General features: G+C 44.5%; 1 protein-coding gene across 3 annotated transcripts in view; it reads right to left on the bottom strand.

Annotated features, from left to right (window-relative positions):
• Positions 1–692: 692 nt before the first annotated feature.
• sec24b (SEC24 homolog B, COPII coat complex component) overlaps positions 693–13,982 on the bottom strand; it is a 28,289-nt gene continuing 14,999 nt past the window's right edge. For all 3 annotated transcript variants that reach the window (XM_076988496.1, XM_076988481.1, XM_076988488.1), the window contains 15 exons: positions 12,494–12,603; positions 11,275–11,387; positions 11,011–11,129; positions 10,583–10,638; positions 10,136–10,342; positions 6,239–6,362; positions 5,941–6,099; positions 4,773–4,946; positions 4,378–4,488; positions 3,708–3,883; positions 3,293–3,430; positions 2,837–2,941; positions 2,532–2,624; positions 1,810–1,913; positions 693–1,635 (listed from right to left, as the gene is read on the bottom strand). In XM_076988496.1, coding sequence (XP_076844611.1) covers positions 1,521–1,635; positions 1,810–1,913; positions 2,532–2,624; positions 2,837–2,941; positions 3,293–3,430; positions 3,708–3,883; positions 4,378–4,488; positions 4,773–4,946; positions 5,941–6,099; positions 6,239–6,362; positions 10,136–10,342; positions 10,583–10,638; positions 11,011–11,129; positions 11,275–11,387; positions 12,494–12,603 — 1,904 coding nt within the window. In that variant the 3' untranslated portion in view covers positions 693–1,520. The remainder of the gene's footprint in view (positions 1,636–1,809; positions 1,914–2,531; positions 2,625–2,836; positions 2,942–3,292; positions 3,431–3,707; positions 3,884–4,377; positions 4,489–4,772; positions 4,947–5,940; positions 6,100–6,238; positions 6,363–10,135; positions 10,343–10,582; positions 10,639–11,010; positions 11,130–11,274; positions 11,388–12,493; positions 12,604–13,982) is intronic.

The raw sequence follows: 13,982 nt of genomic DNA, 5'->3' as shown, positions 1-13,982 counted from the left end.
TTGCAGAATAAATAAGTGGTGGTTCTTGGGAAGAACCCAAATCAAGTTCTGATGTAATGTGTCGCTAACCTTTGTGACGAAGACACTTAATGGTGGGTGTGTTATGTACACAACACTTTCTGCTGGGTAACTGGTATTAAAACAATGCCAGGCTGTTGTTCGTTTGTTTTTTAAAAAGGAAATCCCAGTAACAACCCAGAGTCCTTTCAGATCAGGTTAGCTGAGGAGACAATTTCCACTGGCCACATTCCTACAAGGACAAATACCACAAATTAAAGGCTAAATTTACACATTTTCATGTCTTTCAACTGCATCTTAATATTTAACATCTTAATTTTATGGAATCATTAAATAAAATTAAAAAATTAATCAATTAATCAATTTCAATTAAATTGCAGACACTTCATTTTTGCATCTACGTTTTCTTCCATGTTATTCAAGATAAGTGGGTATGTGCTTCTTTCGCAGAATGCTTGTCAGCTGGTGTGTCAAGGCATAGTTGCAGTTGTAGCTCAGACTACCACCACACATGTTCTCCATAACCACAGCTTAATACTATATGAAAGGCAATATCTGCCGCTACAAGAGGCATTTGGTTAAGTGCTTACCAAGGTGAGTGCTGATATTACAAGCCCGTGCTCTGAACATGCCACGTCTGATCAACTCTCAGTGGAAATACCACAAACATAATGGTACATACAGCCTTTCATTTTATTCAATAAGCTCATCATAAATTATCAGACATAAAATATTCTTTCCCCAGTTACAAAGTGGACGGTGACATCCTTGTCGTCTGGGGTCCTCACAAAAACCAGGAGTGCAGGAGGAGAATTATCCTAGCGTCACACGGAGCACGGATCCTAGCAGCTCAAGAGCGACACAGAGGTGCGTGTGTGTGTGTGTTACGGTCGTAACACAGATGGACCTCAGAACACCACAACCACACACCCTGCCCGCAATGTTACAAGAAAAAGATCAGACGAAGTATGAGAGAAGAGGGAAGAGGGGACAACAGAAATGGAATGACCAGGATGTCTGCGGGTGCTACAGAATGGGCCATGGCAGCGTCACAAAAGACAAAACCAAACATACATGTTGTTAACGTAGGCTATGTGGGAGGTGCAAGAACCTAAATCACAACTTTGTGTCAGTGCACGTACAGGTAGTGCAGCAGCAGTGGGAAGGGGACTAGGTGAGGCATTAAACAAACGTTTGGATTAAGCTGCTCTGGTACAATAGTGGCTGTGAAGGGCTAGGCGGAGGCGGGACCAGAACACCAGTCTGTATGGCTGTCCAATCAGCGTCCGTAGAGCTCCAACACCATTTGTCTGCGCGTGTTAGATAACAGATTCATTCAATGCTTTGCTTCAGTTTTCTTCTGTTGTCCTTTAAGCCCCTCCCCTCCAGAGGTGTGGCCAGTAGGACATGGGGGGGTGAGTCTCACTCTGCACAGCCTGCTGCTGAAATGGGTCCACGGTGGCAGAACCGGTGGTGGAGGACCGGAGTGGTTCTGTAGGCGTTTATTTGGACATCTGCTGCTGGATGTGCAGCAGGAACTCGTAGTAGGAGAAGGCGGACTGGGACCGATCCTCAATCAGGTGCTGGAAAAAGGTGCTCTTAGCAGAGGACTCATCTCTAACAAACAAACAAACAGAGAGAGAGAGAGGGAGAGAGAAATATGGTTAATCAGTAGGACAATGTGCTCGTAGCAGTTCAGATGACAGAGAAACGGAGAAAAAAGTAGAGGAAAAGAATAATGAAGGAAAAGTCAGACAGAAAGTAGAGAGATGAAGAGAGACAGCACCGTACTTCACCACACAGAAGGCAGCTGAAAACGCTCTGGTATCCTGCAGCCAGGAGACAAACGCTCGGGTTCTCTCGGATGCCCTCGTCTCCAACACTGGGAACTCCGTCTGTGCACGCGCGCACACACACACACACGCACGCAAATTAGTTTTTGAGCTTCTTTTCCCTTTTCAAATCTAGCCTAGTCTAGTCTAGCGTAGCAGTGTGCGTATGCATGTGAGCACTGCTGGAATCCTCATGGTGCCACATTGGGGTTTGACCAGACGTTTGGTTTGGTGGTTTAGTGTTCATTTCAACTAAGGGTAGTTTTCACTCCCTGTGTGTATAAATAGCGTTGAGAACAATGGGCTGTAGGACCCAGCAGGAAGAACAGGACATGCGAGACCAATGAGATCAGCGCACCGCAGTGTTAATACACGCCAGCGCACCGCAGTGTTAATATACGCCAGCGCACCGCAGTGTTAATACACGCCAGCGCACCGCAGTGTTAATACACGCCAGCGCACCGCAGTGTTAATACACGCCAGCGCACCGCAGTGTTAACACACGCCAGACCCGAGGTTTAAACAGTACTCATCTGCTTCTGTATGTCAGATACCATCATCTGCACTCTTAAAATTGGGCAAGGATTCTCTATTTAAGAGGTTTTATGGCCTCCTGGGCAACTGCATGTTATGTGCATTAATCCCCCCCCCATCCAACACACAGGCACACCCCTCACCCACCATGTTAGGAGGTATGGAGGAGTAGTCTGGGTAGCCCAGAACGTCTCGTATGAACATCTCATCACAGCACTTTCCCAACCACAGATACATCACCTGTAGGACAAAGTTCAAAAGTTAAATGAAGAGAAAAATCACAGTCTTGATTCCAACATCTTTGTTCAAAGAGTTGAGAGTAGAGTATAGAGTTTGTTCATAGAGTTCATATAGAGTTGAGAGTATAGAGTTTGTTCATAGAGTTAATATAGAGTTGAGAGTATAGAGTTTGTTCATAGAGTTCATATAGAGTTGAGGTGTATTGCACGTACACTGCCACAGTCCATCAGGAAGGCCCCCTCTCTGCTCAGCCTCTCAGCCGAGAGCTGCAGTAGTGGAGGCTGGGGAATTACACGCTCATTCAGGTGCAGCGCCCCCTACAGGTCAAAGACAGGCACACAAATGAAACAGCAACCTTCAGTAAACACCACCATAATAGTGACAAAAAGGTCATGAGAAGATTTGTTAAACCAGTTAAACCAGTGTGTGTGTAACACACACACACACACACACACACACACACGTGTGTATTGGTTGTGTATTTACACAAGTAATTATTAAATAAATGTATTTATTCATCACTTACCCACCCCTGACATCATGTTAACAGAGGTGTGCATGAATGTGCTTGCACACACCTGTATGTGCATGTGTGTGTCTGCATGCACATGTACATCCTCTTTTGGGTGGGTAGGGGTGTGTGTGTGTGTATGTGTGTATATAATTACCTGTTCTGTCAGATTGTCGATGCGGTAAAGGTCGGGGTGGGTCAAGCGTATGATCTGTTTGAGCGGCTGGCTCTTAAACTCACACATGGCAAACACTCGATCATCCAGCCGAGTGCTGGTGCCGGTCCGCAGGGCTTTCTGCAGCGCAACATCACACAACACAGACAGGATCTCACTACACCTGGGCCTCTCACACAGTAACTACTCTTGGACCGCAGTTGGCAGAGGAGACAATTAGACAGACGCAGTCCCACCAGAAGACAAAACACTGCCTCTTTTCCAGCAACTCTGCATGTTTCCAGCACACACAAACGTTACAGACTGTGACTCAGTCCGCTGGGTGTTGGTGTTGGGTAGTGTGTGGCTGTGTATTTTGGGCGGTGGTGTGGCACTTGTGTGCGTGTGGCGCCCTCACCTGTTTGAGCAGTGCCAGCACATATAAAGGGAGGAGCCTGAGCGCGGCGGGGGCCACGAGGCCCGGCGGCTGCAGGTTGGATCCGTTGGCTCGGTACGACTCCAGGGAGTCCACCACCGCGTTGACCAACGCGTCCCGCGCATCCAACAGACTGGAAGAGACCGAACGATCTACGGCTGCAGAGAGAGAGAGAGAGAGAGAGTGAGAGAGAGTGAGAGAGTGAGTGAGAGAGTGAGAGAGTGAGAGAGTGAGAGAGAGAGAGAGAGAGAGAGAGAGAGAGAGAGAGAGAGAGAGAGAGAGAGAGAGTGAGAGTGAGAGTGAGAGTGAGACAGAGAGAGAGAGAGAGAGAGAGAGAGAGAGAGAGAGAGAGTGAGAGTGAGAGTGAGAGAGAGAGAGAGAGAGAGAGAGAGAGAGAGAGAGAGAGAGAGGGGGGACGGGGACGGAAGAGGAGGAGGAAGGTGGAGCATGCAAGAGAGAGAAAGAAAAACAGCATGAGAGAGGGAGGAGAAATCTGGATTTCTGTTTGGAAAAAATGTCGTCATTTAACTGGGCAAAAGGAAACCTGTCACATCACTGTTATTAAGAGGCTGAGAGAGGTTAGTGTGTGTGTGTGTGTGTGTGTGTGTGTGTGTGTGTGTGTGTGGGAGTACACATGTAAAAACAGACGCACCCATGTTGGCGAGTAGACAGGTAATTGCTTCAACATCAGCTCCCGCAAACACATCGCTGAGCTGGTTTACTACTGGCAGACACAATGTGTGAACTCTGATCCTCCGCTTGCCTGTAAATTACACACGAACACCAATCAGAAGGTAAAAGAACACAAGGCTGAACTCAGTTATAGTTCAGATGAGACAGCTGTTAAATACAAAGCAGTGTGTACATTAAGAACAAATTTATCAATTGTATACACATCCAGCACAAACACCAATGCTGCATGTGTATAGGAGCGCACACACACACACACACACACACACACACACACACACACACACACACACACACACACACACACACACACACACACACACACACACACACACACACACACACACACACACACACCTTTGCTGGATGTGTACAGAAGTGCAGCTTGGAAGCACGCTAGTGATGTGTCGGCCAAGCTCTCATCTATGGACATCTGTACGGCGAAGCCAGAGTCCGGGTTCACATTGGCCAGAGACAGTAAATCAGTGGACCTCACAAAGAAGTTGCCATGGAACGTGTGTATTGACAGTCCTGTCAGCCAATCAAATAAAGTAATATAACATTAGCATATTTTAATTAAAATACTAACATTAGTAACAATTCAGATATGAATAAAACAATAGCATTACTGAAAGTAACATTAGCAAGAATCACTCCAGTCACAGGTCATGTTCTTCATCCGTCAGTCTCATCCACTAACATCTGTTTACCGTTAAAAAATCTGACTTTAAAAAAAAGTCAGATTAGGAAATGTATGTCAAGACTAAATGAACTGAATAATACAACACTTTCTACAAGGAGGGTTCACGCCCCCCAGACAGGCGTGTCCCCCTGGAGTAAGAGCCCAGCACAGACTGGGTGGTTAACAGGCTGTGCGCTTTACTTTATCCACTGCTACTCTAAAGTTGTTACTACTGGAACATAAATTATCTTCAGCAAAAACCATACACGGTGAAACCCTAGAGGAAAAGCCCATTTATAATGTTTCATTCTTGTTAACTTCATGTTAGTTAGCTAAGCTAGAGAGACAATCGAACTAGCTGAGACGTCTGACAACATACAACATCACATCAGAGAGAAAACGAACACGCTTTCTTGAAACTGATTTAACATACAATTTCAGCACTAACCTATTTCAACTCTCCCTCCTCTAGAAAGGGCCAGAAATATAGAAAAACTAAATGTGACTGGACTTCAGTGTTCAGCTTTCTATGCAAAAATCCACGTGGCTAAGGTAGTCAACACTGCCATCTACACATCTACAATAGTAATTCAACGATATATTTTTTCCTCCCAATTATATATTTATTTTAACAAGTTTGTGTTTAATTCTAGTCTGATATGTATCCCTTATAGTTGGGGCTTGGGAGCTTCTGGGTTTGTTGATGTAACCCAGCCCACCACACAACAGCTTTCTGACATATTCACAATTTTAGGTTAAAACCAATAAAGGCAAGTGCACAATCACTGTAGAGTGCAGGGGCGTGTCCCCCAGCACAGTCCCCGCCCCCACCTCGCTGCCCACCTTTGGTGCATCTGATCCTCATGACTGCCTCGAAGCCGATCTTCCTGGTGAGGTAGCGCTGCAGGTCCCTTTGGAGCTTGAGGTTCTGCGCGGGGCTGTGGAGGTGGTGGAACCCGGGGTAGTAGAAGATGCTGCCGGCCGAGTACTTGGACACACACGCTAGTGGAGAAGGAACACACAACTGTGTCTGATCTTTTCATTCGTTATATTACAGATGATACCAAGTCAGAGTGAGACCTCTGTAAAACCTGTGTGTATGTGTGTGTGTACACGTGTGTGTGTGTGTGTGTGTGTGTACCTAAAGATGCCAGGTCAGAGTACTGAGAGCTCAGCAGGAACAGATCCACCCCGATCTGCTGCCCAGAGCAGTCCAGAGCAAACTTCTTATAGAAGTCTGTAGCAGGACCCAGGTGCTGCACACCCTATAAATACACACACACGCACGCACGCACGCACACACACACGTACACAGGCTCACAAAGTTGGTCAATGTGAGCGCTCCACTCCAAGCTAACGATACACCAATTTTCTATTTCCATTTCATTTATTGTTGAAGTACCTGTAAGGGGCGATTCATTGGCAAAAAAGTTACAAAAACCTTCAACAACAATTCAAAAAGAACAAACAAAAAAACAGAAACAAATACAAACATCACACAAGTCAGTTATCAATTCTGTAGTCAAATAACTGATGTGATGAACATTTATACCCGTCTTCATTAAGGTTATTGCATAGCGAGAACCAGATGTAAGAGAAAAAAAAAAAAAAAAAACACAGTGGATGCTGGCAGTACAGTCATGGCCAAAAGTTTTGAGAATGACACAAATATACATTTTTACTGAAGTCTACTGCTTCAGTTTTTATAATGGCAATTTGCATATAATCCAGAATGTTATAAAGAGTGATCAGCAGAGGTGGGACCAAGTCAGTGTTTTGCAAGTCTCAAGTCCAAGTCTTTATCCTCAAGTCCCAAGTCAAATCTCAAGTAAAGACAGTCAACTCAAGTCAAGTCTCGAGTCAAGACAGGCAACCGTCAAGTCAAGTCCCAAGTCTGAAACTTGGAATTTCAAGTCCTTTCGAGTCTTTTTTTTTTTACAGGCACCAACGCTTTATGAATGCTACGCTGATGCGTTTCTTTACTCGTTTTGTTGGTGTCCGCCAGCCAAAAGATGACAGATCATTTACATTTTATCTTCTCTTAATTACATAATTACATTAATTACTTAATTACATACTTAAACAAGAATGTTTCGTTTTCATTTTACACGAAAATAGCAAGCTTCATCGTAAGCAAGATGCTGTCATTACGAATGGTTATTCTAAACATTTGGATAAAATGTTTAAATATAGACTAATAAAAGGTTAGGGATATTTTTTCATTGTTTTCTGTTATTGTGGGGTCACGGTGTAGGCTACTATTGTTACCTGGAGATTCAGTGGGGTCACATATTCTGATGGCAGAATTGGTGACCCCAGTTAAAAAGGCTCACCTGTACATCCCATTCATGATTTCTTTGTTGGCTGCAATGGTGAGGGGATGGTAAATCTTGTTTAAGTACATTTATGTAATTAGGAGACGATAAATGTAAATATAAACATCTGTCATATTTTGGCTCGTGGACACCAACAAAACGAGTAAAGAAAGTGCATCAGCATAGTTTACGTAGCATTCGTAAAGCGTTTGTGCCTCTGAACAGAAACTGTGAAATAGTGTCCCCTGTGGTCACAAAACTCGACGGTCACAGAATCTGGTGTAACGCCGGTCTGCGTCAGAAGGACGGAAATGAAATTAATGGGGCGCACTTTATAAATATTAATATGCGTTTTAAAATTTAGATTTGGGGTAAAAAAAAAATCAAGTCTTTGCAAGTAAACAGGTTCAAGTCCAATTCAAGTCCCAAGTTATTGGTGTAAAAGTCCAAGTCAAGTCTAAGTCTCTGAATATTTTTTCAAGTTAAGTCAAAAGTCTTAATATTAATGACTCGAGTCTGACTCGAGTCCAAGTCATGTGACTCGAGTCCCCACCTCTGGTGATCAGCTTAACAACAATTAATTGCAAAGTCAATATTTGCCTAGAAAATGAACTTTATCCCCCAAAACACATTTCAACTTCATTGCAGCCCTGCCTTAAAAGGACCAGCTAACATCGTTTCAGTGATTGCTCCATTAACACAGGTGTGGGTGTTGGACAGAGGACAGGGCTGGAGATCAATCTGTCATGATTAAGTAAGAATGACACCACTGGACACTTTAAAAGGAGGCTGATGCTTGGCATCATTGTTTCTCTTCTGATAACCATGGTTATCTATAGAAACACGTGCAGTCATCATTGCACTGCACAAAAATGGCCTAACAGGGAAGAGTATCGCAGCTAGAAAGATTGCACCTCAGTCAACAATCTATCGCATCAAGAACTTCAAGGAGAGAGGTTTCATTGTTGCCAAAAAAGCTCCAGGGTGCCCAAGAAAGACCAGTAAGCGCCAGAACCGTCTCTTAAAATTGTTTCAGCTGCGAGATCGGGCTACCAGCAGTGCAGAGCTTGCTCAGGAATGGCAGCAGGCAGTTGTGAGTGCATCTGCATGCACTGTGAGGCAGAGACTCTTGGAGCAAGACCTAGTCTCAAGGAGGGCAGCAAAGAAGCCACTTCTCTCCAGAAAAAACATCAGGGACAGACTGATATTCTGCAAGAGGTACAGGGAGTGGACTGCTGAGGACTGGGGTAAAGTCATTTTCTCTGATGAATCCCCTTTCCGATTGTTTGGGACATCTGGAAAACAGCTTGTTCGGAGAAGACGAGGTGAGCGCTACCACCAGTCTTGTCTCATGCCAACTGTAAAGCATCCTGAAACCATTCATGTGTGTGGTGGCTTCTCAGCCAAGGGAATCGGCTCTCTCACAGTCTTGCCTAAAAACACAGCCATGAATAAAGAATGGTACCAGAATGTCCTCCGAGAGCAACTTCTCCCAACCATCCAAGAGCAGTTTAGTGATCAACAATGCCTTTTCCAGCATGACGGAGCACCTTGCCATAAAGCAAAGGTGATAACTTAATGGCTCAGGGAACAAAACAGAGATTTTGGGTCCATGGCCTGGAAACTCCCCAGATCTTAATCCCATTGAGAACTTGTGGTCAATCATCAAGAGACGGACAAACAAAAACCTACACATTCTGACAAAATGCAAGCATTGATTGTGCAAGAATGGACTGCTATCAGTCAGGATTTGGTCCAGAAGTTGATTGAGAGCATGCCACAGAGAATTGCAGAGGTCCTGATGAAGAAGGGTCAACACTGCAAATATTGACTTGCTGCATTAACTCATTCTAACTGTCAATAAAAGCTTGTTACTCATAATATGATTGCAATTATATTTCTGTATGTGATAAAAAAACATCTGACAAACACACATAAAAACCAGAGGGCAGCAGATCATGTGAAAATATAATATTTGTGTCATTCTCAAAACTTTTGGCCATGACTGTACATCACACACCATCTTCATCACAGTCCTATATCACCCCAGGTCTTCATCACAGTCCTATATCACACACCATCTTCATCACAGTCATCTATCACCCCGGGTCTTCATCACAGTTCCACACCCACTCTGACATTTTTTTCAATAATTCATAAGTCAACTTTTCAGGATGCTTCATAACTAAAAAATGTTACAAGAGTTACAAGCCAACAATTATTCAGTGTAATTAGCTTTGCTTTGTTCTTTTGATTTTAAATGAAAGTGACACGTTTTAACGTAGCGCTGACATTACTGAAAGACGTCAGACCAGCGCTGCTGTTCGCACATGTACGATGGACCGACCGCTATAGTGAATCCAGAGAAGTGTTCCCACCTGCCGTGAAGAACCGTCAGTCATGGCCTGGTGGTTAGGTCCGTCTTGTGACCGGAGGGTCATGGGTTCGATTCCCAGACCTGAGGCCATGACTGAGGTGCCCCTGAGCAAGGCTCTTAACCCTCAATTGCTCACTTGTATAAAAATGAGAAAAAATGTAAGTCGCTCTGGATAAGGGTGTCTGCCAAATGCCATAAATGTAAATGTAAGAACCGGAAGATGCAATGAAGCTCGAGAGATGGACACAGGGGCCTGGAGGTGAGGGACCGACACAAGTGTGAGTGTATATGTGTGTATGTGTGAGTGTATATGTGTGTGTGTGTGTGTGTGTGCATGTGTGTGTACCTTGGTGCTGGATCTCATGTTTGGATCCTCTCGGGGGTGGAGTAGTCCTGCACCCAGGGAGGGCAGCTGGGTCTGGAACACGGACACGCGCCCCCCGGTGGCCGACATCAGCTTGTACGCAGCCTGGAGGGCCGGCCCAAGGGCACTGTGGGTCTCCCGAGTGTGTGAGAACATTGCTGGCAGTGCATTTAGCAGATCCTTCACCAGCTACAAAACACACAAACACGCACATGAGCACACGCTAAAGACAGAAAATGCACGAGCACACGCTAAAGACAGAAAAGTTACAGAAATCTGTAGTGGAACTAAATAGTGAAACTAGAAATTTACAAACAGGATGTAATTCAGTCTCACACGCGCGCGCACACACAGACACACACAACCACACACACACACAGACACACACACACACACAGACACACACACACAGACACACACACACACTACCTCCTGGCTCTCTTTCAGGTTTACCAGCAGACTGTCAGGAGTTGGAATGAACACATCTGCAAAGAGCAAAGCACATTTTAGTCACACAGACATTGACCCATTAACACACACACTAGACACTAACTCATTAACAAACCACATGCACACACAATCCAAATTACAAACCACACACAGACACCAACTCATTAACCACACACACCAGACACTAAATTAATTACAAATCATGTACACATACATACATGCAGTATGAACCACATACAAGAACACACACACCTGACACTACCTCAATTGTAAACCACACACCCACTCCACTGACTCAATTAGAAACCACACACACACACACACCACACAAACTTCTGACACTAACTCAATTAGAAACCACAAGCAACATTTAATGAACCCAAACAGGAAAACAGGAGGAGCGTCACCGTCGATGTCGGACACCACCAGCATGTGTGGCTGGGACTGGCCCTCCTGCAGGTTGTAGAAGTGGATAGTGCTGTCAAATGTCAGAAACCCAATACGAGTCCGTGAATCACCAGGCAACCTGACAGAGTGAGAGACAGACAGCAAGAGACAGACAGGAAATCAAGGACAAAGCACAATCTGCACTGACCAAACACAGCAGGAAGTTCATGCATAGCTGATCATATCTGAGCCAAACAAAATCATGAAGGTAATAACTCCCTCACTTTTCCAGGTTTTCCAGTAGAGACTGGCACAACACGTTCAGGTATCCCGACTCCACTGCATTATGGGATACGTCCAACACAAACAGGTAGGCCGCAGGTTGAGGAGGACGCAGCTACAGAGAGAGTGGGGAGAGAGACACAGAGACAGCAGGGGGAAAGAGAGACAGGGGAGAGACACAGAGACAGAGAGAGAGGGGGGAGAGAGACACAGAGACACCAGGGGGAGAGAGAGACAGGGGAGAGACACAGAGACAGAGAGAGAGACACAGAGACAGCAGGGGGAGAGAGAGACAGGGGAGAGACACAGAGACAGAGAGAGAGGGGGGAGAGAGACACAGAGACAGCAGGGGGAGAGAGAGACAGGGGAGAGACACAGAGACAGAGAGAGAGGGGGGAGAGACAGACAGAGACAGAGAGAGTGGGGGGAGAGACAGACAGAGAGAGTGGGGGAGAGAGACACAGAGACAGCAGGGGGAGAGAGAGACAGGGGAGAGACACAGAGACAGAGAGAGAGGGGGGAGAGACAGACAGACACAGAGAGACAGGGGAGAGACAGACAGAGACAGAGAGACAGGGGAGAGACACAGAGACAGCAGGGGGAGAGACAGACAGACACAGAGAGACAGGGGAGAGACACAGAGACAGAGAGAGTGGGGGAGAGAGACACAGAGACAGAGAGACACAGAGAGACGGGGAGAGAGACAGAGAGCGGGAGGGAGAGTTTTTATAATAATGTTTTCAGAATTATTGTTATTAATATTATAATTTTGTTATTGCTATTACCGGTAGCAGTTATACTATAGTTGTTTATTATATTTATTATATATGTGATTCACTAATGTGAATTGTGATGGCAATACAAATGTGCATATTTGTTATGACAGTAAAGCACCATTGAAATAAACTGAAACAGACAGATATATATATATATATATATATATATATATATATATATATATATATATATATATATATATATATATATATATATATATATATATATATATATATAGTATAAGATATAGAGAGGTAGACAGAGAGATAGCTATGTAGAGATAGATAGATAGATAGATAGATAGAGATAGATAGCTATAGGCTATAGGGGAAGTGATATAAAGAGATATAGAGAGAGCCATTATTAACCTCTGACCTCTAGGAGAAAGGTAGAGGTACATGTGTACACACCATCACAGTTTCATACACATACGCACACACTCACCATGTAATCTGAGGAGGCAATGAACTCCACAGTGGAGTTCTGCACCTCTGGTCTCTTATGGGGTTCACCATAGGACCGTGTGACCGGGTTATACATGAACTCATCAGGAACTGACAGAGACAAGGAGGAGAGACAGGGAGAGAGAGACGGGGTGGGGGAGTTTATAAGAGAGTGGGAGAGAGTGGAGAGGGGAAATGAATCAGATCAGATTTATATGTTGAAAATCTCCAAACTCGCATTGTGAAACTGACAGTGTGTGTGTCTCTAGATAACTGATAAACAGTTTAATGCCCCTCACACTGGTTGGGAGAGCCACGGAAACTGTAGGGCAAAAACACACAGCACACAATCGGGACGTCTGGTGAGGAAGTGAGGGTTGCACAGGCCTACAGCGCCACAGACCCACGTGTGTCTTACTGTACTACAGCGTCACAGACCCACGTGTGTCTTACTGTACTACAGCGTCACAGACCCACGTGTGTCTTACTGTACTACAGCGTCACAGACCCACGTGTGTCTTACTGTACTACAGTGTCACAGACCCACGTGTGTCTTACTGTACTACAGTGTCACAGACCCACATGTGTCTTACTGTACTACAGTGTCACAGACCCACATGTGTCTTACTGTACTACAGCGTAGTGCTGGGCAGTATGACCAAAATTCTATATCACGGTTCTTTTCAAAATTATATCGGTTTCACGGTATTTGACGGTTTTTCCCCCCATGCATGATGTGTTAACCGCATTGATTACAAAAAGAATTACTGCAGTCGAGTGGTTAAGAGTACCCTATTCCACTGTTAGAAAAATGTCTCCACCTAAGTATTACATGTAATACAGATTTGCATGGCCCCACATGATCAGTTTTCAAATGGTAGCACTAAAGTAGTGAATGAATCATATAGCATGACAGTTGCAGTAAAAATACCTTTTATTTTTTAATCTCTTTTAATGTGATAAAAAGCAAATTATTTCGAATCATTTTGACCATATGAGTATTTGTATAACTTAATTAAGCTGAAGGTGCTGGAAAATGGACCATGAAAATGCTGTACATGTGCTTGAATTCCACCTTGTAAAGGTGGATGAACCCTACAAACATAACAGCGCAAAAAACAGCGCTGAAAAGCGGAACGCGACCTCGACAAGCCACAGCGGAGCCCCCGCAATTGCTACCCGTATTTTCCAGATTATAAACCACTACTTATTCTCTCACGCTTTGAAACATGCGACTTAATGAGGTGTGGCTTTTTTGTAGATGTTTCTTCACCCATCAGGAATGGAGCAGAAAGTTGTAAATCAAAGAAGAAAGTGCTCATTTTCATTTAGCACATGTAAGCAGCAGACACGATGGAGAAGTTTTTTCAAACTAACGTGTTGTGCCAAATTCAGACTCCCCTCGTTTGCACATGCATAAAGACGCTACAGATGATATTCGGGAGTTACAGTGATTATAACTTAGTTCATTGAGCACTCTAGTTTTGTCC

This window comes from Brachyhypopomus gauderio, chromosome 2 (assembly GCF_052324685.1).
Source record: "Brachyhypopomus gauderio isolate BG-103 chromosome 2, BGAUD_0.2, whole genome shotgun sequence".
Taxonomy (NCBI): domain Eukaryota; kingdom Metazoa; phylum Chordata; class Actinopteri; order Gymnotiformes; family Hypopomidae; genus Brachyhypopomus; species Brachyhypopomus gauderio.
The sequence above is the reverse complement of the archived record's forward strand: the minus strand, read 5'-3'. Positions and strand labels throughout refer to the sequence as shown.